The 24,676-nt window shown below is 35.9% G+C and overlaps 1 protein-coding gene across 6 annotated transcripts in view; it reads right to left on the bottom strand.

Moving 5' to 3' along the window:
* The window catches only part of IRAG1 (inositol 1,4,5-triphosphate receptor associated 1), an 81,929-nt gene that overhangs the window by 28,001 nt on the left and 29,252 nt on the right, over window positions 1–24,676 (bottom strand). For 4 of the 6 annotated variants that reach the window (XM_068398612.1, XM_068398609.1, XM_068398608.1 and 1 more), the window contains 9 exons: window positions 21,285–21,338; window positions 20,402–20,580; window positions 13,807–13,907; window positions 10,925–10,995; window positions 5,689–5,862; window positions 4,609–4,686; window positions 4,129–4,178; window positions 3,665–3,706; window positions 1,926–2,516 (listed from right to left, as the gene is read on the bottom strand). In XM_068398612.1, coding sequence (XP_068254713.1) covers window positions 1,926–2,516; window positions 3,665–3,706; window positions 4,129–4,178; window positions 4,609–4,686; window positions 5,689–5,862; window positions 10,925–10,995; window positions 13,807–13,907; window positions 20,402–20,470 — 1,176 coding nt within the window. In that variant the 5' untranslated portion in view covers window positions 20,471–20,580; window positions 21,285–21,338. The remainder of the gene's footprint in view (window positions 1–1,925; window positions 2,517–3,664; window positions 3,707–4,128; window positions 4,179–4,608; window positions 4,687–5,688; window positions 5,863–10,924; window positions 10,996–13,806; window positions 13,908–20,401; window positions 20,581–21,284; window positions 21,339–24,676) is intronic. The other 2 variants (XM_068398611.1, XM_068398614.1) reach the window with 2 other exon arrangements.

The following is a 24,676-nucleotide window of genomic DNA, read 5'->3' as shown; positions in this document are numbered from 1 at the left end:
AAATCAGATATATGAGACTTTGCCACTTTGATTTATTCAGTAGAACTGTTCACACTGAAGCTTGGTATGCTACAGCTGCAAGTTAATATTTCACTGTTACTGTACTCTGCCTCTATTCCTTACAGGCAGGGAAGAATGTACTCTCAAGGATTGTTATCTTATTTCTCCTTCTATCATATCCTCATTTTCTACTTTCATATTCTCAAATATGTTTAAAATTCACAAACACCCGCTTTTGTTTATAAATAAACAATTCCTGCTGGAGACAGAGTTCAAATCTCACCTAACTGGAATCATATATCATGTATTAATTTTCTGATTCTAACTACTATTTGTGCTTAACAACTTCTAGAACTTTCAAAATTATATGGTTCATGTGTCTCTATAATAAAAACTTCCAGTACATATATGCTAAGAACACGTGTGTTATATAAACAGGAAAAGACAAATAACTAAGCTGCTGTTCCCAAGCAATACCATGGGAATGAATCATCCAAAGTGCAGAATTTGAGCTCCTCACCTGTCAGTCCTGTGTTCATCTTAAAATATTAACTACTGGTGGCCAAAGAAAATATTCTTATTAGGCTGTTAAGGAAAGTAACTACTATTTATTTTTTCTTTCAAAGGTCATTTTTGCTATACACACATGGTAGTTGCTTTATGATGGTGGTTTATCATTTCATAATGCTTCTACTTTTTTTCAACACACTGGTTAATTCTTAAGGTTTAATTCTTAATTTTTACCAATCATTTAGACATTTATTTAACAAAGGATTAGTTTATAGATTTCATAGTCCAAGTCTATCCTTCAAGACACTGACATATTTGCACTGTGTTAGAATTAGAAACTGTAAGTCTGGCCATCCTCTACCTGCCCTTCCTCTCAGAGACACACAGTTTTAAAACTCTTGACACTTTGAGATATTTTTCTGAGAATGTTCAATAAGCCAAAAATGATACCAAAACTATTTCCTGTCCCCTGAGATCTTGCAAATGTGATGTTATTGCAAAGGCTAGTATTCTTGAATGACAGAACTACTGCCCTTAGAAGGGAGAATACCAACAAGTACAGAACTCAAAAGCACTCAGCTAAACAAAGTAAAAGTGATTTTTATATCCAAAGAAAGTTTACAAGTAGTATATAATACACAGAGGCTTGTAAGCCCTTAAACAAGAGTATAACCACTGTCTCCAAGCTTCAGTTAAAGATTTCCGTTTATACACAGGTCCCAGCCTGCTCATAGAGGAATCAGTCAAATAGTCAATATATTGTGAAAGCCTGTGGATCAGGGGACAATTCTGAAGGAGCAGAAAAAGCACAGCACATGGAAGCAAAGGAAGTAAGAGAGCATAAGTGACCTTTTTAAAGAGAATGTTGTTACATCCTGAGGAAGGAAAGATTCTTCAGATCTAAATTTCTCTTTAGAAATCAAAATAGGTCATTTTAGTCCCAAGTATGTTTTACAAATTACATGACTGTTAATCAACTGCTTCCTGTTTATCGGTCATGTAAATGATGCAAAAATTAGATGTATTGTGTTTTAGACTCACCTTTCTGTCATAATGAAAGCAATTAGTACTTTCTTGACACCAGTATTAGAATTTTTTTCTGGGGGCCAAAACCTGCATGTGCAAGAGCAAATGCACACGCATATGTGCATATTGAAGAGACCACAGTGCAGTTGATGCATATTTGAAGAGAACTAAGAAATAAAATAATTCCATGGAATTTAGTTACAGGTTACAATTTACTAAAGTCACAAAGGAAAAACATGATACAACTCTCTATTGATTTTGCCAAAACGGTTTCCCATTATATTACTGTATGTTTCTTGCAATAATAAAAATAATGCCGAGCAAGTTCAAAGTTTAGTAAGATAGGAAAATAACTTCAAAACAGGGTACAACTTATGACTAGAACTCACCTCTCTGAGCTTTGTCAATTTCTGCATTCGAACCGGTTGAACTTGGATTTGGAGGTCTTTGAATGCTTTTAATTGATTGCTGGATTTATTACCAACAAAGCTTTTCTCTTCCTCAGATGGCAATTTTACAGGTGTTTTATCTTTCTGTCCAGGCTCCAAGCTATCCCATGATACAGCCCGTAGTAGAGGAGGACGCAGTCCACACAGTTTAAATTCTGGTTTACATGAAACTTTATGCTCCCTCATTTCTGGAACAGGAATTTTTAGCTTTGAGTCTATATTTCCAATTCCTGGTCCTGGTAGGTGGGTTCTTAAAGGAACATCATTTTCTTTTGCTTTCTTAAGGAATGATTTTCCAAGTTCATTTTCACAAACATTCATGCAAGTGTTAAGAGACATTCTGCCACCATCACTACATGAAGGGGAGGATTTAGGTAAAGCATCCATATGTTTACGTGGATCAAAGTTTTCTTTTTGTTCTGAGAGCTTCTCTTTGGAGTTTTCAAAACCAGCAGAACGAGGAACCAACCTTCCCTGAGAAATCTTTCTTTGATCATTCTGCCTTCGATCAATTAATCCTTTTGCAGCATTCTGAAATTAGAGGTACACATATAGAACAGAGAAACAAGTGCAGATTTCTCTTTTCCCCTGCCCAAAGACAGGTTTTTCACTGTAAAAAAGCCATTTCCTTTTCAGTGACATTTGCTTTTAAACACATGCTGTTGAAGAGAGAAATAATTTTTAAAAGGCACTTGAAAGAACACTGAATTGGAAATCTGAACTTTTGAGATAACCTCCTCCCATTCCAGAGTCCATTATAGCAATCCTCATATAGCCAAGTTTCTCATCATCTTAATGTAAGGTTTGTCTGAGTACACACCTTTAACCCTGTATCTTATAGCACTGTTACTTTCTTCTGATTGTTTTCCATTAGTCGCTCACCTCCCACGGAAAAAAAACATGGGTTTGTACACTAAGTTAAAGCACATATTGTAATTTCTCTCTTCTTTGTGTGCAGTACCATAGATTATAATTTGGCTGCAACCTCTCCAGAAGAGCTGGCAAAAGAATGTTTGCCTATACCTTGGCTACTTTGGTACAGAATCTGTATTTTGTGTAAAGGCACCTGTGTCAGCAATTTAAGGCAACTAAATACAATCTAACTGTGGGCTCTGCCTTAGGTATGTTGCTACTCCTCTCCTTTATAGGTACTGCTCCAAAATTCTGCTGCCATGCTGGTTTTTGTAAGTACTGCCTAATCCACTCACAGCAAAATCGCTTTGAAGGGCCATCTGATATTACCTAAAACAAATTAGGAAGCATTCCTATAAACTGCTCCACCAATAGTTGTGTGGAGCAGTAACATTCTAGCAGTGGTGCAGAACATGAGGTACAGTAACCTCTTCCACTGAACCAAAGGATTCTGAGAGAGGATGTCTGTCTAAAACACCAGCATACACCAAAGTGGCTACAGTAGATATTTTTACTTTACTTACAAAGGTATTTAGTACATTGATTTTAATTGAGCTAGAGCAGGGTGCATGATAGGATGGTAAAGGCTAGCTGTAAGCCCATTGTCCTCCACTACATTTGCAGGTGCTTCACAATTTATTAGAGCAGTATCATTTTTATTTTCACTCAGTGAACAGTCTTTTAGCCTTTTTAGTCACATAAATAAGTTATATGTGTGCTAAGACAAACAGGCAGATTTTGTTCAACATTTAATGTGAAACACTTACCTCTGCAGTTTGCCTGTCATCCTCTTTCACACTTCTGTTATTCTAGCAAAAAAGGAAGAAAAAAGTTGCCTTACAAGGTTAGCTTTCACATCTATGCTGCAAATGTTAGATATAGCTATTAACGGATGAACTTTGAATCTCTTCATTGTTACACTACTTGTCTACATTTATTTACGATGTAATTTTAGGGATTAGGTTTTTCCATAGATTAGGATTATATTGGATATTTTCTACACTTAGCAGATCTCTATGATCCTTCACAGTGCGTGTTACCTCATGGATTTTTGTCTTCAGAGTAAACATTTATTAGTCCCTCTGCAGAATAAACATATCAATAATCCAATCTTGGTATATAAAATGGTATTCAAAACATCCCATTTTCTTCAGGGACTAACAGGACAGTACAATGTAATGTAGTACTGTAATAACCAGGTTACTGGGCAGACTATTCAGCTCTTTCTTACCTGCCCTGGAGATACTGACTCAACACTAGTGGTTGTGCATGCATCAGATCCTAGAAAGACACACACATAATTAGGGCATATCCTGATGTCTTGCTCAAAATTTTTACCACTACAGCATTAGCAACCACATAAATGCACAGTTCCAGGTAACAAATTACGGACAAAATATAGATGTGGAAAATACTATTTAAAAGGGAAAAAATTATCTAAAATATAGTAAGTGAAAGATCATTAAAGCTTCTCAAAACTCCATTATTGAAAAGAATAAAAAATAGAACATGCAACCTAGCAGCAAAGCAGGAATAAAAATATACTAAAAAAAATATATGTAAAAATACAGATTGTGGGCATTCATGAGCTTTGTCATATTCAGGAAGACATACTTGAATCTACAGATTTTGACTTCTCAAGAAATATTAAGAAATACATTTTAGGTGAGCTTTTGTAAAACAAAGTTTGAGCCTGCATAGATCATTTTACCTGATGGAACTGGAAGCGTGAGAGAGTTGCTCCGAGATGCTACTGGTGAAACTTTAGGACTAAGTGTAGGGGAAACTGCTTCATTAAAACAAAGACAAAAATGAAAAGAGGTAATTTTACTTTCTAGGCATGTGGCTTCTGAATTGTTAAAATTCAGATAAGATGAAACCATTAATCTCATAGTCATCAGTCATGTGTTTGTCCAGAACCTGACAAGTCATTTAATTGCCAAGTTGTACTTGGCAATTAGGAACTTAGAGTAGGTTTTATCTCATATACCTGCCATAAACTAATACAATTCTGTTGACACACAGAATCCTTATTCTCCTCAGTTTTCTGATACTCTAAGCACTGCAGAGAAGTAGACACAAGAGGAGTCACAAGGAATTTAGAAAAAAAAAGAAAAAGGAAAATTTAATTTTAAAGAGTATAGTTGCTTTTTTCCTCCAGAAAGTGTCAAGCCAATTTGAAGATAGAACTTTGTTTTGAATTGGCATTTCAAAGCTAAATGAAAATCCTACTTCATAATAAAATGGCATTTTGTCCTAGTTTTCAAATATTTGATGAGGGGAAAAAAATAATTTCAACTGACATTCTAGAACAAAACATTTTATTGTGATGTTTTTAAAGTAGGATCTGGTCCATTTAGCTTAGTTTATGACTATGTTCAGAATAAAAGGCTGTGTAATTATGTCTGTGGAGAATGCTTTTTCAGCAGTATGAATCTTGCCATTAAAATTTCATTTTATGTACAATAGCAACTTTAGGAAGAAAATTTTCACAAACAAATTTGTGACCATTTTTTAGATTCAAATAGAAATACTTAATGCTTTCCTGTTTCAGTGTGTGCAGTGCATCATTCAGGCACTTAAAAACTTTACACCATCTTCCACATCTGAATACAGAGATTGGTCGTTTCTGTTTTATATGGAATTGTGAGGAGAGGCAGAAGGATTCTGACCTTCAAATTAAAGTATATGTATACAGTAGCAATGTATGCATTACAGTAGATGCTTGTTTGTACCTTTGCAGATCTTTCTAGTAGAATATAAAAATCTTGTTTTCAGAATCTGCACCTACCTGTGGGTGACTCCGAAAGGCTGCTTCTTGACTTTCTGCCTCTGCGCATTAGAAACCTCTCACTCACTTTCTTTGCTTCTTCTAGTAGTTCAAGGTTCTTCTTTTTGTCTTCCTCTGATATTTTGACATCTGGTAGCTGATCATTTACCAGATCAATCACATGACCACTGTTGTCTGGGTAGAAAACGTCAGAATTAGAGCTGTACCTCATATTTCCAGATATGTTGTGGCATTTCAGAGTAACAAGTACAAAACATAACTATAAATTTAGCTTTGAGCTTGCATTGAACAAACATTAACGTCTGTTCATTTCTAGTGTTATATTCTCAAGTTTGGAGCAAGTCCTCAAAAACAGACAACCCACTAAGAATAAGTTGCTACTATCAAAGATACTCTGATATGCAAAACTGGCTTTTCCAGATGTGTCCCCAGAACAGTTTTTCTAATTTATCAGTAAAAGTGACATTAGATGCATCTCAACTAGCAGTCATGGCATTTCTGTCGTAGACTCAGTTTTTCCATGGATTTTGTATGTCCAGTTTTTCAAGGCTAAGGTCCCACAAACTTCTCTGGCAAAGATTTATGCACACTAGTTTTAACATACAGGTGATTCCATCAAATAATCTATAAAATAAAGTGTAGAGTTTGGAAGTATAAAGATTTTATTCTATGCAGAAAGAAGAGCTTTTCCCACAAATGCAGAAGCAACAGTAAAGCTGCATCTGGCAAAGCTGTAGGCAGAAGATGAATAGCTAAAGCCTGAGAATTATAAAGCTATTTCAAAAAGCAAATCAATCTCTACCATGTGGTGGACCTGCAAGAATTTTCCAAAGGGATTGCAAATCCCATTAGAATATCCAAATGTTAAAGGAGGCATTGTTAGAGATTGTTTTTCCTCACACCCACTTATGTTGATATGTTAGATATGCGACCCAGGAGAATGCATGGACCACACACTGAAAGCCACTGCCTTACACTTAGACCTTTAGATTAATGCATTGTTTTCTAAACAATTTTTGATTAGTTGTAGAAAGAACTCATTAATCCCTGGCTTCCAAAAGTGGTCAAAACCACTAAACTTTGAGAACCAATTTTTACAAGTCTCCAGGCTATGATTAAGCAAAGAATGTAGCCTGTTGTCAGAAAGGCCCTTTCTGTGTGAGTTGGTATGAATGGCTTCTACAAGCATCTAGGCTTGTATGAAGAAACAGTTACCTGAAAACGACAGGCCAAAAAAAGGAAACATATATGCTGACAAGGTAGTGTATGAAAGTTTTCCATGGGCTGATAAACTCTACAGACTAGTAAGCTTGCTGGGTCTGCAAGAACTGATAAATAGATCACCAAGAGTCTGCTCAATCTGAACAATGCCACTGGCACACACTAGCATCAACAACAGACTGGCACACACTATCATCAACAACAGACTGCAAGTCAGACATTTATTCCCACGTAACTATGAGAAAATTTGTGACTGTGTGAGTAAACTAACTATACGAGTGAATAAGTGACTGTGTTGTGTGACGAGTTATCTGGTGTTAATAACTTGATCACAGTAACAACAGCTTAGTGAATAAAAATGTGTTCTAAGAAATACAGTCGTGACTGTCTCTCTTCCCAGCTTGATGCCTCTATTAGGGAAGACGAAATTTATAACTGTTTTGCAATAAGAACAACTTACTAAAGAACAGCTTGGGTGAGGGGGAGGGAATTCATCAGGTAATAAAAGAAAAACATTTAAATTTGACAAGAGCCATTACAGCATCTGCTTACAAACGACAAGTGTTCAAAGAATCACTTGTTGATTATTTCAGGTCTACAAGTTTATGATTTTGTACATGTCCATGAAATTACATTTCTTTCAGGCAAGTTAGACCTCCAACAGGAGACATTTTGTAACATGTTTAATCAGAAAATGCCTAACTTAGACAAGCAACATCTTAGAATCAGAGTAATTCAGGTTGGAAAGGACTGTTGGAGGTCATCCAGTCCAACCTGTTCAAAGCAGAATGAGTGGTGAAATCAGACCAGGTTTCTGGTCTTTCAAGACAATCTGGTCTTGAAAAACCTCTAAGGATGGAGATGCAAAACATCTTTGGGCAGATTGTTCTAATGCTTGACTCTATAGTGAGTGAAAAGTTCTTCTTTATACCCACTTAGAGCTTCACTTGTTCCAAATTACATCCATTGCCTCTTGTCCTCCTGCCATGGGCCTGGCTCCGTTTTCTTGATAATCTTTTCATTGGTATTGAAAGGCTGTATTAGGTTTCCCCTAAAGCTGTCTCTTCTCCAGGCTAAATTAGGCCAACTTATTCAGCCTTCCCTCACAGGGCAAGTGTTTCAGCCCCCAGATCATCTTTGTGGCCCTCCATTGGACTCACTCCCATTTACCAATGCTCTTCTTTTATTGGAGGTCCCGAAACCACATGTTTTCTAGATACAGACTAATGAGTGCTAAGTAAAAGGGAATGAACACTTTCCTTGATCTACTGGCTAAGCTAGTATGAGTATGGTCCACAACACTGTTAGCCCTCTTCGCTGTAATGGCACACTGCTGGTTCATGTTCAACCTGCTGTCTACCAAGGCCTCCAGGTCTTTTTCAGGAGAGTGGCTTTCCAGCCAGCCAGCCCCCAGCCTGTATCTACTGCAAGGGGTTATTCCATCCCAGATGTAGGACTCTGAATCTGTCTTTGCTGAATTTCATAAGTTTCCTGCTGGCTCCTTCCTCCAGCCTGTGTAGGTCTCTCTGAACTGCAGCAATGCCCTCAAGCATATATTAATTAATCTCCTCCAGTTTGATTTCATCTGCTAATTTGATGACAGTGAACTCCAACCTCCTCCAGGTCATTGATAAAGACAGAAAGCACAACTCATGTTCCTGTGTGGGTTCCAAGACACAGACAAAGGCCAGCCACAGCAGCTGGAACAGAGAGCAGGCTTGAAGTAAAGCTCTGTCTTCAGCAGAATGACATCTGGAAAGGTTTGTTTCTTTCAGAGAACCCTCTCCTTTTGCTAACTTCTAAGGAGCATATGACCAACCAACCAGTCACTACTCTCAGACCCAAACTATCCAACTAATATTTTACCTGTCCAGTTCTCCACCCATCCAGATCATAAAGCCCTAATTTGGATACCAGATTTGGGCGGGGGGGAGGCAGGGAGCAGCTCTTGCTGCTGCATCTCTGAATATGGAGGGATAATTCTTTTGCATAAGTCTGATTTTTTTATAAGTATAGTTCCATAAATGTATTTAGTTTCCACAAATTTATTTACCTCTGAAATCAACTGTTGACAAGCAGGACAGATTTTAAGTGTTCCAAGTTCCCTTAAGTGGATCTGAGCTGATTTACATGGATCTTATCTCCATCTTAGTTTTATAGAGCATATAAACGAAGTTTCCCTTTGAATTCAAGCATCTAAACCCCACATTTTATTCACTAATTTAAAGGACCAATCACAAAACTGGAGTAAATGCGTGAGAAATCACAGCTCTTTGAAGCCTCCTAACAATCTTTCAGTGGGCTCTCTCTCAACTACTTTTTTATAGGCATACTGATGCAACTGAGTGCCCAGTTAAGAAAGCATCAGAATCACGAACTAGTAAGGATTAATTCTGACTTATTGATATGAATAGTTAGCTCCTTCTCTCTGCATGGCTGAAAAGTTAACTCTAGTAGAACAGTGGAAATACTACTTACATAAAACATTTTATTATCTTATTAAGAAAAAGGCAATGTTAATGATGTTCTGCTAAAGTTAAAAATCTCCAGTTCTCTACTTGTGTGAAACTAGACCAGGATCCCAGGTGTATAAAATTATTATTGTATTTTTGTCATGTCAGAAATGTCAAATTAATTCCAGCAAGCTAACCCTCATAAACCCACAAAAAGGGAAATGAAATGGGTAATAATACATCAAATTGTGCCGGAAAGGGTTCTGGCCTCTGTTCTGATCACTGGAAAGAAAAAAAAAATAAAGTGCATACACTGTTAATGGCAGAGAGAGTTTGGGTTACTTTCAGAGGTACCAATTAATTTTTTCTTCATGCAATACCTCTTATATAAGAAAAAGTAGAAACATACCTATAATTTAGGGAAAGTAGTCTTAGCTGTAGCCATTTTTCAACCCTAGGGATGCATGATCTGCTGTCATCAGCAGATCAGTGCTTCCTGTAAGAAATATTTGCTGAGACTGCCAGGAATCCTTTTGCTATTGGAAAATTCAGAAATGTTCCATGAAACCCTATGCCTATGTTCAATATATTGATCAAGAACAACTCCACACATCTGAGTTTCTTAATAAAAACATGTAAAGATGACTTATTAATCAGAATCCTTAATAGAATCTCAATTACTAAAAGCAATCTGAGTTGATAAAACAGAATTTTTATTCTGAATATTTTGTGTATCAGAGAGGTAGCAGGGCTCTGATGTTTGCTGGTGCTTTAGTAAAGAAAAAAAAGATACAGATGTGTCTGTTTCAAGATGCCTAAGAACTAGGTTGCTTAGTGATAGCAGAAAGGGTGCTTTCCTTTAAAAGCCTCTGGGAGTATTGGAATAGTCACGTGAGAAGCTTGGTTTTAAGTCTGTCACAAAACGAGTATTTTTTTTTAAGGTATGCAATGATCACACAAGTTCGTGATTTTACAGAAAACTGTTTTCACGCACAGCATAAAGCAGTGATAATTGGCTCAAATTAAGTTAATGGCTGGGAGAAAGTAACACTGTTGTAAAGATAAAAATAGTTTTAAAAATTTATTCTAAATTTCTGATTCTCCCACTACTACTGCCCCCCCGATTTTGACAGGAGGTCTCATATGCTTATTCCCTCATCCTTTAGATGCAATAGTGTAAACATTCTATCAACTCTGTTCAACTGGAAATACATAAATGGAGACAAGTAACAATCCAAATGCAAACATACTGAGACTAACTGATGGGAGCTTTGCCACTGACTTAGTAGGGTGAGCATTTCTCTCAGTCTAACAATGAATCTAACAACTTTACGAAACTAACAATATGTGTATTTCCCTGGACCTGTCTGCATGCAATCCACTTCAGATCATAAACTCCTGATCACAATTCAACATGCTAGCAGTATGCCCTGTGCATGCATTACAGACAGTATGCACAGGAAAAAAGCTGTAGTCAATAGTCAGACTCTAGATTTAGTTCTTTATTTAATGTTACTTTTTCTGAGAAAACATCCTAGCTTAAATGAATAATCACTTCTTACCAACAGAAGTCAATGAACTTGTTGGATTCCTAGTGGCACGGTTAGAATGTCTCCGATGAGGACTACGAGGCCTAGAGAGAAAAATGAACAAACAATAGTTATGGGAGTATGCCACCAAAAAAGAAGTTCTACTTCTCTATAAAAATTTAACACTAAAAGAAAGCATTTTTCTTTGGTTAAAAAAATGAAAACAAAAATGGTTTTATTGCAATTCCTTTCATCCCCAAACAACTGGAAAACAGCAGAAGATTGCAGAAAGAAGGAAGATTACAGAAGTTGCTCTCACAAAGAAGTTCTGACATTTGCTGGTAACCTCACACACTGTGAGCTTTTGATTTCTCAGAAAAAATTACATTTCTTTAGTTCATTAGCATGACTGAAAATTTATGTAAATATGGTATATTGAAAAAAAAATTAGTCTTTGTAAATTGTAAGTGCTTCCTAAACTAAGTTTTATGACAGAAATAATTTCTTAGGCTCCCACACTGACACTTACATATAGCAATACAGGAACTTTCTAGATTGAAAACCAGGTGAAAGTCTCAAATGACTGCAGAAAATTAAATGCTGATCCAGCAAATAATGCTGCTTTTAAAGGGCTGCATTGTAATTCTGACTCTTAAATAAACTTGAAGTTTGGAGAAGTACACTTTAAAAATACAAGCAAATTATAGTATAGGTTTATGATCAATAGTTTCTGATTATTTTTTTCCCATATTTTATGTCTAACGGCAGGTCAATAAATTAAAAATACCAGGTCAAGAAGTATGCTTTATCAGAAGACTGAAAATAACCTTAATTCAACTCAAAATTGAATTGAAGTTTTTAGCTTCAAACAGGATTATTATTTCCATTCAACAGCTTACTTTCATGTATGCTTAACCTCCAGGTGACATTCTTGCCCTGTCTACCTGAACAGGCCCAAACATCTGCTTCAAAACTCACTGTACTATAGTATTCAAGCTAGACATTTAAGTTGCCCAACTGTCTAGCTTAGAAACATTATCTATTTGAATTTTCAACTGATACCTATTTTATTTCACAAGATCAGGAATGTGGTCCTATCCCAGTTTCCAGGTGCTACAGAAGTTTCTTTTGCAGCTTCACCGAAACAGTAAGGAGGACTGAACAGATACAAGGGAGGAAGGGAAAGAAGAGAGCTGGAAAAGAAGCCTACACTTGTCGCATCTGTTTTTTAGGTAGGGAAAAAAAGTTCAATAACTCAATTTCCAATGCTTTCAGGACTTCAGAAGAACTGAGCACATCTTAACTGGCTTTAGAAGAAAATTTTAAAGGTGTTGCCTAATAATATCACAATATTCTAATATCTCAGAATATTATCTTACAAAAAAAAGTTAGCCAGCATTGCCAGACTACTAACAGTTTTTGTAAGGAAAGAAACAATATACAATAACAGTAGCTTCACCAGCATCACCTTAAGTTATATAAAAAAGTATGTGTTTTAAAAGTCAACATCAAGATAATGTGTACAAGACTGGAAGGTAGATTTATTCTGAAAGATATATGTAATATGCTAATCCTGTCAAAAGACGACATGAAGCATTTTCAGCAGTTCATAAAACTATAAAATGCTAAGTATAAAAAAATAAATAAAATACTTGCAAAAGCTATTAGTAAAAATTGCAAAGTATTTTTATGATCATAAGCCTTCCTTAAAAATTTTCTGCCCTCACAAATAAGCCTTATACAAACTGTCACACATTGCAGGTCCATCTTTTCCCAAAAAACTTCCGTCTTCATTAAAACACACTTTAGTAATTTAAGGATCATGCAAACAGATTGTTTTTAAGAATAAGTTTGTTGCTGCATTTTCCTTTCAATAGACAAAACAATTACAACAGATTGCAAATATTATTGCTACAATGTCTATTTTTCAGCATGATACTAAGAATATTGTAATAAGATGGTAATATAGGTGGTTCTTTAATTCAATAAGGGAACAGACAACACAGGCTTTGTATGTAAGATACATCCATTTGCGAGAATCAACACTGATGGCTGAGCACACCTTGAGGAACTTATATCTTCAGTGTTTAAAAAACAGTAATTTTTAAGTCTTACAAGGATTAATTTCCTAACTCTACCTAGTCTGCAAAGTTCTTATTGGTTCAGTGGAAATATTTATAAGATTAAAGGCAGCACTACTGGTGTACATATACAATTAGTAGACCAGAATTATGTATTTAGCTACCGAATTGAAAAATTTCCATGGGGGAGAATACTTCAGGAAACACAAAAATGCTCAATTGTACCTTTTTTGGTCTCAGTTGCTCATTGGCTGGGTCTAAGTAAAGGTTAAAATCTGGACAGAAGGACAGTGTTGTGCTTTGCCATACACAGAACATGAGGAATCCAACTGTCAATCATCCTTGTAGTAGGTGTAGGATTGTAGCTCAAACACGCACACACCACTATATGTCTACAAAAGGATTTGACCAATCAGTTTTTTCCTCACCATATTTTATTTGCTAGCAAAAGGATGAACTTCAAAAGTTACAGCTTTTAGTCCAAATTATGCAAAATTTTAATTTACATTTTTAGTTTTTACATAATTTAGTTTCAAATTATGCTATTCTGAAAGATAATAAAGTTCATGTAAATTTAAAGTATGCTGAGTCAGGTTGGCAGGCTTAGTATTATACGAAACTCTGCTCTTGTAGTATCAGTTATATTCCTGTCCCCTCACCCCTTCCCTGCATCCAAAAAATCATCAAAATGCAAAGACAATATGATCAAATTACAAATAGAGATACAGCAATAATATTTTAACAGAACATACATTTCAAAGCAATATTTTAGAAACACAGCTCCTGGAATTACTGTACAATTTATGCATAGATTGGTAATGTATTATATAGTACCTGTTAACCGGATTTTTATCAATTTCTACATCTGGCGTAACAGCGTTCTCTGGAAGAACAATAGAAGGTGTACTGCATGTTGTCCCTTCAAGAGTGGTGTCCTAAATGATTTGTGACAAATATAAAAAAGTAGTTAAAAAGAAATTCGAAACACTGAATACTGATGCTCTATGTGGAAAATAATGTGTATTGCTCAATTTAGCTAAAAGAGAAAATGACTGAACTAAGCAAGAATTAGCTCTTATTTGATAAAACAAATGTGAATAAGGGGCCTATACTTAAACTGCTAAAAAGAGATGATGGAGACCTGGAAAATCTGTTTTCTTTACAAATTTTAATGCACACAAGCTAAATTCAGTAAGCATGGAACTAATGAGAAAGCTTTAAAAAGGCAGACAAACTAATTTTTCACACAGCAAACCATTCATCTACCGAAGTACCTGTACAACACTTACTGTACTTATGAGCTGAATGCAAGAGCAAAAAGCAGCTATGTGTAACAGGGCTGCATTAGGCACACATAACCTCCAAATGGTATTAGTGTGCAATGAAAGCTTGAATAAATGCAGTATTAAGTGTATGCATGCTATCCAAAAAACAGAATGTAATTATAAGGTTATCTTGTTAGTGTTCGACTTGGTTTTCCCTCCCATTAGTTGGAAAAATATTCTTTTAAAAAATATAACTGCAATATTTAATAAAATACAATATAATTTTTAAGTGACAAAAGAAACTGGCACTGAATATCAAGGTATGCTTGCCTTCTTAAAAACATGAGAACTTGTCCCGAGAACTTAGTCCCACACCTTCTACCACAATGATGCCAGTCAGCTGAAGACAAGGTATCTGTTTCATGTGAGATATCCCAAATGAAGATGCATCAAGTTGGAATAAAGAACTGTGGCTTTCTCATACGCAGTCAAAAATGATTACTTCTACCCCATGTACTACACTCAGATTCACATACAAAAAAAAAAAAAAAAAAAAAATCAACCCCTGTACTGTCAAAAGGCTACATAACAATCTGGTGTTTACGGTCAGTCAAGAAGTTGAAAAAAGTGATTCACATAAAATCATGCAGAGGGGGGAAAATGTAGGCACCTGTTAGAAGTTGCAGTTTTTATTTTAGAGTACAATCATGAGATATGTAGACCACATCATAGCAGTGTGATTATTTACAGCTGGAAGGAAAGCATCCCAAAAGTAGCACGGGACTGCCATCAATCAACTTGTAAAATGTAAAGAATAATTTGTAAACTGGCATATCCTAATTGCTTCTGCAAGGCATTGGTATGTGCAAGTATTTTAACTTTAGTTATTTGGAGTCTAAATTTTTCTTGAAACTACATCCCAAAGTCATAAGAAATTTTTACTTCAGTTGGCATTGAATTAGATAATGTAAGAGAATGGAATATTTTCAGTTGGAAGGGACTTACAATGATCATCTAGTCCAAATACCTGACCAATTCAGGGCTGACCAAAAGTTAAAGCATGGTATTAAGGGGCATCGGCCACCTCTCTAGTAAGCAATGCTTCCGAATTTTGTAAAAGAGCGTGTTTGCTATCCATGGCACAAAGCCAATTACATTCAACTGTTACAAGCATAATTTTGCTTTTACTGAAATAGCATTTGCTGTCAATTTTGCTTACTCCTTTTTAAGAATGTTTACCTATTAGAGGCTGATACAAGTGTAATGAATTCAGAATAACATTTATTTTAGTAATATTCATTAAGTAGGCAGGTAATAAAAAGCTGTTATAAAAGCACTAATTTAGGCATTTACAGAATGAAGCATGTAATAGGTCACAGTTTAACAAGTCAACATTTTAGAACACAGAAAATTAAATCATTTCAATTATTTGAAACAAAGGCCATCAATGAATAATTGTTTCAGTCATCTACTGTTATGTATAGATATTAGTGTAGTCATAAGGCTTGTTACAATAAACAAGTAGCCATGAGTATAAATTGAAATGGAATTACATACATTCAGAAAGCTAAGTTACATGACTGCTAATACCTATCATCTACAATAGACCTCCTTTCAACATCTCTCCCAATGCTGCATTTTATTTTTGTTGAAATAACGTATTTTCTGATCAATTCAAAAACTCTAGCAGCATTTTGAAAATGGTATAAAATTAAAGTGTATAGCATAACCTTTCTTCCTCTCAAAGGCAATAAAATATGCTTTGGTTTGGACATCTGATTTAGGATTCTTGATTCTGTTGTAAATAGCATTTTATTTTTACTAAGGTAAATACATTCCATGCGGCTCCACACTTCTATACTCATAATTCTCATATGACGTTCCTCAGCAAGTTCACATTGTCAGTCACGGGAAAGCAGGATGGGAAACACACCAAGAAAATAACACAAAGATTTAAGTTTAAGAAGAATATCTTTGTAACATTGGAAATGTTAGAATGTAAAAGCGTGATATATTATGTGATTCAGGTGCACAACTGGCATTGTATGATAACAGTTTGAAAGCAATTTTTAGCAGTATTCTTGAAACCGTTACTAAGTAACAAGGTATTTTGTCTAACAGTCAATGACAAAAATTCAGGTGACTGCCTGCTTGTGGGGCAAAGCAGCTGAGTACACATGCACATTGTTTATAATCTCATGACTGCCAAAGAGCAAAAGCATTTGAATGATGTAAAATCAGCCTTAAAGTCACTCAAGTCCATTTTAGTACTCTCAAACCAGCCCATTAAAAAGAAAAAAAAAAAAAAAGAAAAGAAAAAGAAACAGGCTGTAGCCAAGACTAGTTCAGGTCTGGTAGAATATATTAATCTTGGCCAGCAGCTACAGCAGTTCAGCTTTTACATAGGTGAAAACTAATGCCTCCTACTGTCCAAACCTATTGTACATTTGTATAGTAGAGGGGCAGGAAGAGCTAGAGCATGAAGCTCTTTGGAGGGCCAGCTGGCTTGAATCAAAAGAAATCTTCATACTCTGAAGAGCACTCAGGTTGCTATATGCAGATCTTGGAAGAGAAGCTTTAACAGGAAGCTTATGCTGTCTCGCAGTTGTACATTTGCACAAAGACGATACAGTTTTCCATCACCCTCCCATTGCCTGCCTCTAACTCACCTCCCCTTCCAGACAAGTCTGCTCTTCAGCTATTCCCAACAGCTGCCTCAACTCCTAGTACCAGCAACTGCCTGCTACCAAGTCTTTGCTTCCTTTTTGTCCCAAGCCCTCCTCCCATAAAAATGTAGGGTAAAATGGACTGCACCTCTGTGGCTCAGGTGGGAACTGATCCATGTGCTCTACAAGGATGATCATGTGCCATCTAGTCTTGCAGGGAGGCTTGTGCAGGGGATGGCACAAGTTTTCATGTTTGGTCCATAACAGAAGATCCAAGAGGCTCAGGGATACTCAGGGTGGGCAGGATCTGCAGACATTCTGGCTGTTAAGCTCTACCAAGCCTTCACTAAGCACACATAAAATTCATTTTTAGATGTTTTATAATCTAGCCAAATTTGGATGGATTTGAACAGTAATGGAGGGGAGGGGGTGGGGGCTGGGGAATCTCTCTGCTAAAAGAGCTACCCTGCCAGAACAGTCAGATGATAAAGCTTTACTGTATACCACCTGAATTCTTTAAAGCACAGGGGGAAAAAAGAAAATCCTCTGCCATCTGGCCGTATTCTTAAAAATTAATTAAAGGTCTGGACTGAATTTCAGAACAAATTTGGCCTGAAACAAACATTTATGTGAAAGGCCTCAGAAAAGTTATGCATCTCAGAGAAGTCTTTTAAGTGAGATGGGGTTTTAAATAAGCTTAATTTTAGATGTGAAGTGCTGAGCTTAGAGTTTAGCAAGTAAGGTAATGAAATTCAATTGTAACTGCATCTAGTTGAAACAGACAGGAGAACAAAGTAAACATGGGACATCTTCAGAACAAAACAGATAACATGCAGTGATTTGATAAAAGTACAATACAAATTTAAATAGGAATAATACTAAAAAAAAAGAAACACAGAAGCTTGAATGATGGAATAATCAGTGTATGAGAAACATTATGAACATCTGAGACAGACTTCTCCTCAGCAGTCAGAAAAGCCAGTAAAATAGTATTCAGGATACAAAGAGAGGAGAAAGCTGGAACTAGAAATAGGGATTTCTGATTTAAGAGGGAAAGATGGCAGCTCACAACCAACCCTGAAAGTGTAGGGAGATTTATAGGCCACTATAAATCTTAACATAACTGGTAAGGATCTAATTTTCTTTGCTGCAGGTACGCATTAAACATAGAATTTACATTTTTAATAGTAAAAACCTGAAATCAGTTTTTAAGGATATCAGTGAAAGCATATTATAACATGACATTATTCTATGTGAAATAAATCTAATTAAAATATGGAAATTACTAAAAATGACATCTGAGGATGAAGTTCTATGGTTTATGGTGGGAGAAATGATTCTAAAATATTCAATACTTACTGTAACAAGACAGCACACAAACTAAGAGTTCAGCTACATACTATTAATTCAGACAATATTTTAAACAAGGGGCTAAAGTTCTTTGAATCAGGCTAACTGCCCTCACACCTGTGTTAATGGGAATTTCACATCTACTTCCCTCAGGAACACAGAGCTAATGAATACCTTGATGAATGTTGTCTAGAGTTAGTCCAAATAATGAACGTAGGCTGCTGTAAGAAATACTGAAATGGAAAACCATATTTGTTTTCTTAAAATGAATTTGAGAAATATAACTCAGGTCTTTCCATTATGTAGAAGATACCTAAAGCAATCAAGAAACTACATGTGATGTAAGGTTCATTTTCTTTTTCTCAGAACTGTTTTGTGAATGTGTGTGCATTTGTGCATGCAGGGATGCAGCGAAAAGGTGGGGAAGCATCTCCTGAAACAGAATGAGGAAATTGTTAGACACCAAACAGCACTTCAGGTAAGATGAGATTCCAAACTTGGAAAGTCTTGTTCAATGGCAGAAAACAAGTCCACCAGTTGTTAGTTCCTTCTGATGCCCTCTCCTTGCTTGCAAGTCCTTATCTCGGAATAATAAGCTATTTTACTTATTACATACTCATGCTGTAGAATTGGACTGCAGCAAGACCCAAGAGTGATAACAGGTATGAACAAGGTCAAATTCCCACAATGTTGGCTAGTTGCAGCCCTTAAGTTAGGTATACTTATGAGCAGTGTGTTCCTTAAAATCCTTCCACTGTTACTTTGTGCCTAAAAATAACAATTTATCTAAAACAAAGTGTTTTGCACAGTTAACTGATTCATGAACTATCACATTATTATAGCTCATTTAAGACCTACCTCTAAAAGGTCTGCATCATGTATTCAAAAATTATTTTAAAAATTTTTTTTAGATTAGGTCATTGGAATTCTTCGTTTCTTCCATTTGACAAGCACACTCAGGATTAGATTCATTGATGTCTGCTAGCCTTTCATGGTTTTTTTGTCTTTGGGTATGTTTTACCCAGGAAGCCTTTTTGTACTAAAATACTCTTCACATGGGTGAGTTAAAAAAAAAACAAACTTCTTGACCTAATATATGTTCTCAGCTAACAGTCTGATGAATTTGCATCTATCTCGGGTGTTTATCTTAAGCCAGGAAACTAACACTCAGCACAATGTGCAATTTAGATGGAATGCATGACAAATCAGAGTAGGGCTCACTGCTGACAATATTTTCCATCAATATTAAAGTAGCGGATGTTTTCAGCTGAAGTGTAGAATACAGTGTCCTCAAATCCATTGACAATGATACATTTTTAACTGAGGATGTGCCAGATTATAAATCCTTTCTTTACACCAGTTTGCATAGAACAGGATGATCTGGATAACCTGTGATTTTGTAGTCACAGTAAGGTTCTTTACTTCAGCTAAGCTAACAATTGAAAAAACCCACCACTTTATTAGAACATAAAATTACTTTTTATCAATGGCATATATTATTTAAAAGGGAGAATTATAATATCTTACTGATTTTTTAAAATTTATCTGCAAATAAAACATGTAAAAACATGTAGATGCCTCCAATTTGGGTAGCAAAATGATGAATATGTCTGGGGAGCACCCACCTGCTCTCTGTATAGTTCCAATATATGTTCAGCTACTACTGTGGCAAATAAAGCACTGAGAAAGATTATAAACCAAAAAGCAGATTTCCATCTTTCACATGCACCTGAATTGCATATCATCTTCTATATCTGTAAAGGCAACACTAGATCTTTCAAGACTACTGTGAAGTACAGGCCTAAGTTCTTCGCTCAAAGGTTAAAGTTTCCTGTAATAACATCACAAAGGACACTTTTGGACAGCTTTGATAGAAATGGTTCAGAACAGACACACGTATAAGCCTCCAGATCAAACTGATAAACAAGTTCTTGAGCAACTTCAGTTCTCATTCCTTAGTCTATAAAATATTTGAAGAATTCTAAGAATATCAACTGGAAGATCATTCATAGCTTCACCAATTAACCAAAACATACTAATACAGAGCAAAGATTAGATGTTATTTTATCAGCTCCTAAATACACACAAACAGGTTTCAACCTCAGGTTTCCACCAAGTGTCAGAAAACACCTTTGTAAGAGTGCTTACTTTGGCTGGAGGAGAACTCCTGTGTTGTGCCTCTTTTGATTGTCCCTTGTCTTCAGGTAAGGTTGGCATGGTGGACAGCGTGAAGCACGTGGAACTGCAATGTGGACTAACAGGACCATGCACTGCTGAGAATATCTGTTTCAAGTTAGCCTCAAGGCATAAGCACTGTGATCCGCAGGCTGTGTTAGATGCCAAAAATACAAATCAAATCTGTTTAAAACTCTATGCTCTAACACTGAGATTACTTGACAATAACAAACAGTATTGAAGTTTAAAATTAAAAATGCTATCTTGTGTTTTATTAACTAAAGCTTTCAAGGTCAAGTATAACTTTGTAAATGCATTCAAAACGGACAACCTTCTATTCTTGTTGCTATTTCCATCTCTTCCCTCCATTTTACAGATTTTTGTTTCATTACTATGACTGTTTTGGCTGTGACTGAACTATCCTCTCTAAAAATCCTCTAAGAAGAAAACAGCATCCTGGATATCTGTAACATGCCTTTTAGTAACTAACAAAGTCCTAATGCTACAGAGCGTGATCTCAGATCTCAAAGAAAGGAGTAAAACTGGAAACCCAGGTGGTGGCACTCTTCCTTTGAGCAAGAGCAAGGCCTAGGTGAATTGTGCGAAGATTTGGTGTACATCTGCATAAGACAACACTGTGCAAGACACTTCGAAGCAAAACAACAGTAATGCCCAAATGGAAAAACACACAAAAAAAATCACTGCCTATTAGCTGAGAAAATTCTTGTTATTAGTATCAACAAGAGCTACTGCTAATTAGCATTAAAGCCTGTACAGTAGTCTGAAGAAGAGAAATGTTAAGTACTAATCCTTATAGCTACAGTGTATGTATTACAAGACTTACTGTGACACCTACCGGATAGCTAAGGAACAGTCCTCATATATAAATCATTCGACTCCTCGGTGGTGCCTACAGATGACAGACAATGCAGTTATCAGAGACAATCTGGCACATAGTTTCTGTCTGGACTAGTAAGAGTTAACTATATTCCCTTTACAGTTAATTCACAGCTGTCTATAGAATAGAGCTATACACTCAAACAGTAATATAACAACTTCAATGGTGTGCCAAGGAGATAATATAACCAACAAGCATAAGTTCAACCTCCAAAACATGTTATCTTCTCCCAAACATGAATTACTAATCTTATCTCTATTCTCTTACTCGTTTGGAAATCAAGATAGATGGAACAAAGAGGTTGAGATGGGGAGATGACTTGAGTTCAAGGCACTTAGTAGCGTTGTAAGATTAACCTTCTACAGTTTTCCCTTCCATTTCAGTGAAGGGCAGAGAAATGTATTCAGGAACACGTTTGTTTATTGAGGCTGACAATTAAAATTGTCAAAATACTTGTGTTCTTTAAAAAAAAAAAAAAAGACAAAAGAGACAAAACCATTCCCAGGAAATACTGAAGCAGCCTCAGTAGTGACAAGTTCCTGACCTCAGCTTTCACAGAAAAAATTGTGTTGTAAAACCTACAGAATGTGTGAAAACTTTCGACTACAGAAGCAGTTAAGACCCATACTTTTATTAGATTTATTTCACATTATATTAGAAACAATTTTCGCTTTTACTAGAAGAGGAATACAAGGCCACCTCACATGAGATTTAATGCAGAACTAGTAGATTGCAAAAATGATCTCTACACAAATATTAAAGTGTTCAGAAAAATAATCATTTAAGTTCTTTGATAAAGACAGTGAAAAAGATGCAGCATATATGACATCATTATGACGATTAAGATAAAGACTTTTTTTGAACAGTGAGCATAATTTTTTTTCAGAGCACCACGTGCTGTAGAAACAGCATGTTTCAAGCTTTTGTAGACATTTTGAATCTGTTACAGGTGAATTCTACCTCTACTGCAGTAAGTAGAAGCTCATGTTTGTATCATGATTTTACCCACCTCTGACTTCAAATAAAAGTAGAGGCAGCTTTCTATGAATAAAAAGATTTAAAAATGTTTAAGGCAAAATATCTTTAAAGTCCCTAATATGATGGAAAACAGACATTCATGATATTTTAATAAACCCACAGAAATTAGGTAGATAGCAGTAGCATTAAATATCTGTGTGTTTCAACAGTTAAGTATTTTTGTATCAAACAACAGTTGCCAACTATTAACAACACATGAAGACGAGATAGAAGTGAGGGAACTAAAAAAAGTGACATGGACTTGCTTTTCATCTCTGTAACAAAATCCTGGCATCCTATGCAATTTCTAAGTTTGCAGGAACTCAAATTCAAACAAAAACAAAAAAAGAGAAGATAGAAATTTGGCTGTTTATCTAATCCCTCTTAGTGTTTGTCTTATGAATTTATAATGGTTCTGATAGGCTCAACTCAACAGAATGCTGGGCCTGAAAAACTAGGAATATTTGAAGCCATGGCCAAAGTGTATTTGTAGTCCTGCGTGGAGTTGTATAAGCTATTGCATCAAAGTGGTTTATTCCCAGTCTTAGCTGAGTTCCTAGTACATACCAAACTTGAAAAAGTAATGCAAGTCACATTGAAAAAAGAAAGAGCTATTAAGCACATCAAGTTTCAGTTCATTTTTCAGATTTAAAAAGCAAAAAATCTTTAAAAGAAAAAAAATAATCAGCAGCCTTGTCTAAGAATAGAAAGGGACAAATCCCGAGCTGTGTTGTCTTAGAGATGCAGCACAGAAAGTACAGCCAAGGGAGAACGGAGGGTAGAAAGATGAATTTACGCCACCTTAGCAATCCCCAGATTTGGAGTGGACTGAGTTCAGTCCATCTCTGACACAGTTAGAACCTGACTCTGACTTCCTTACAGAGACATCTTGCAAACAGGAAAAAGCTCCAAGTCTTTGTTGTGCTGATTAGTAGGAAAATTTCTTCTTCTGACTTTCCATTTTTTCCTAATATCTCTCCAGATAACACCAGTGCTGAGCACTGTATTGGAGCAGCAAAAGCTTGCATGCAATTGTTCATATTCTGAGGCGTCTCAAAACAAATGCAGTCTTTGCACACCTTGACTGCACTGCTGCAGTCCTCTAAGTTGCCAAAGTAAGGGCAATTACTTATTGGTATTTCCAGAAAACCTATAAGGACATAGTTCAACTCATAAGTGATATGATTTAGAACTCCTGAATGATTATTTTTTCAGTCTAAAAGCTTATTTTTAACCTGTGCAGTGTTCTTAAAATCAGTAGTCCAGATCCTTTAAAGACTTTATGATGTTTAACCAGCACAAACATCACATCTTGTAAATGCAAATGGATATAACCAATGGAGCCACCTTCTTGCTCCACGCTGTGCAAGGAGTTACACTATTTTCTGTATCAATTACTGCCTTTTGGCACTAGTAGGAAAGGTGATGGTTTAGAAATGATGGAACCTTAAGACACTATTGAATAAATGTTCTACCATCACTGCTGAAGACACCTTATGCCTGTTTGATCAGGCAATGAAAATAACCCCAGTGAATGTCAGTGAGAGTCAAAACATAGAACAAGTGGGCTTCATGAGAACACTCTAACAAGAATTAGAGGAGCTTATCTGCATCTCACAAATGGAGAAAGAAAAGAAAGAAATGTCCTTAGAAAATTTATTTCCCTGGAAAGTACATTTTTTCTTCTTCAGTAGAGCATTAGAGAGGAGTACAGCCTTGGAATCTCCAGAAATTTGCACCTCTATCTAGAAAAACAGCTTACAGCCTTACTGAACCCTGAGCCAAAGTGCAGAGAGCATGACTATCCTAGTTCTAAGTCTGGCTCATCTGCCAGCTGCATAGCCTTTAGAATCATGCTACCATTAGCTTTGCCAGCTTTATCTCCTTTCCACAAGCATAAACATGTTTCAGTCAAAGAAGGAAATAATATGTTAACAATACACACAATACAGTGAGATACCAACTGAAACAACTGTAGTTATTGTCCCTGAAGATACTGAAAGGATAGATAAAAAATACATCTGCACTTTAAAAACAGTCAAGGTGCATAAGCACATGTTAGCATCCTGGTCATTAAAACAATTTCAGGATTCTGTTATTTCTTTTGTTAGGCTTTGATCAAACTCTGTCTGCCCTACCTCTATCCTATGAAAGGATGTCATGAGATATTGTAGTGTTTTATCAGAGTAAAAAATCTCCCCCAAAATTCCAGTCTTTTAGAAATTGCAAGAGCTTCAAAATTACCTTTTAAAATTAAATACTTGTAGAGATTAACTCACATGTCACAAGAAGAGTGGATGTGTGCAAAGATCTACAATCTTAGTCTGCACGAG

This window comes from Nyctibius grandis, chromosome 4 (assembly GCF_013368605.1).
Source record: "Nyctibius grandis isolate bNycGra1 chromosome 4, bNycGra1.pri, whole genome shotgun sequence".
In the NCBI taxonomy this organism is placed as follows: Eukaryota; Metazoa; Chordata; class Aves; order Nyctibiiformes; family Nyctibiidae; genus Nyctibius; species Nyctibius grandis.
This window is presented reverse-complemented; position numbering and strand designations above follow the sequence as displayed.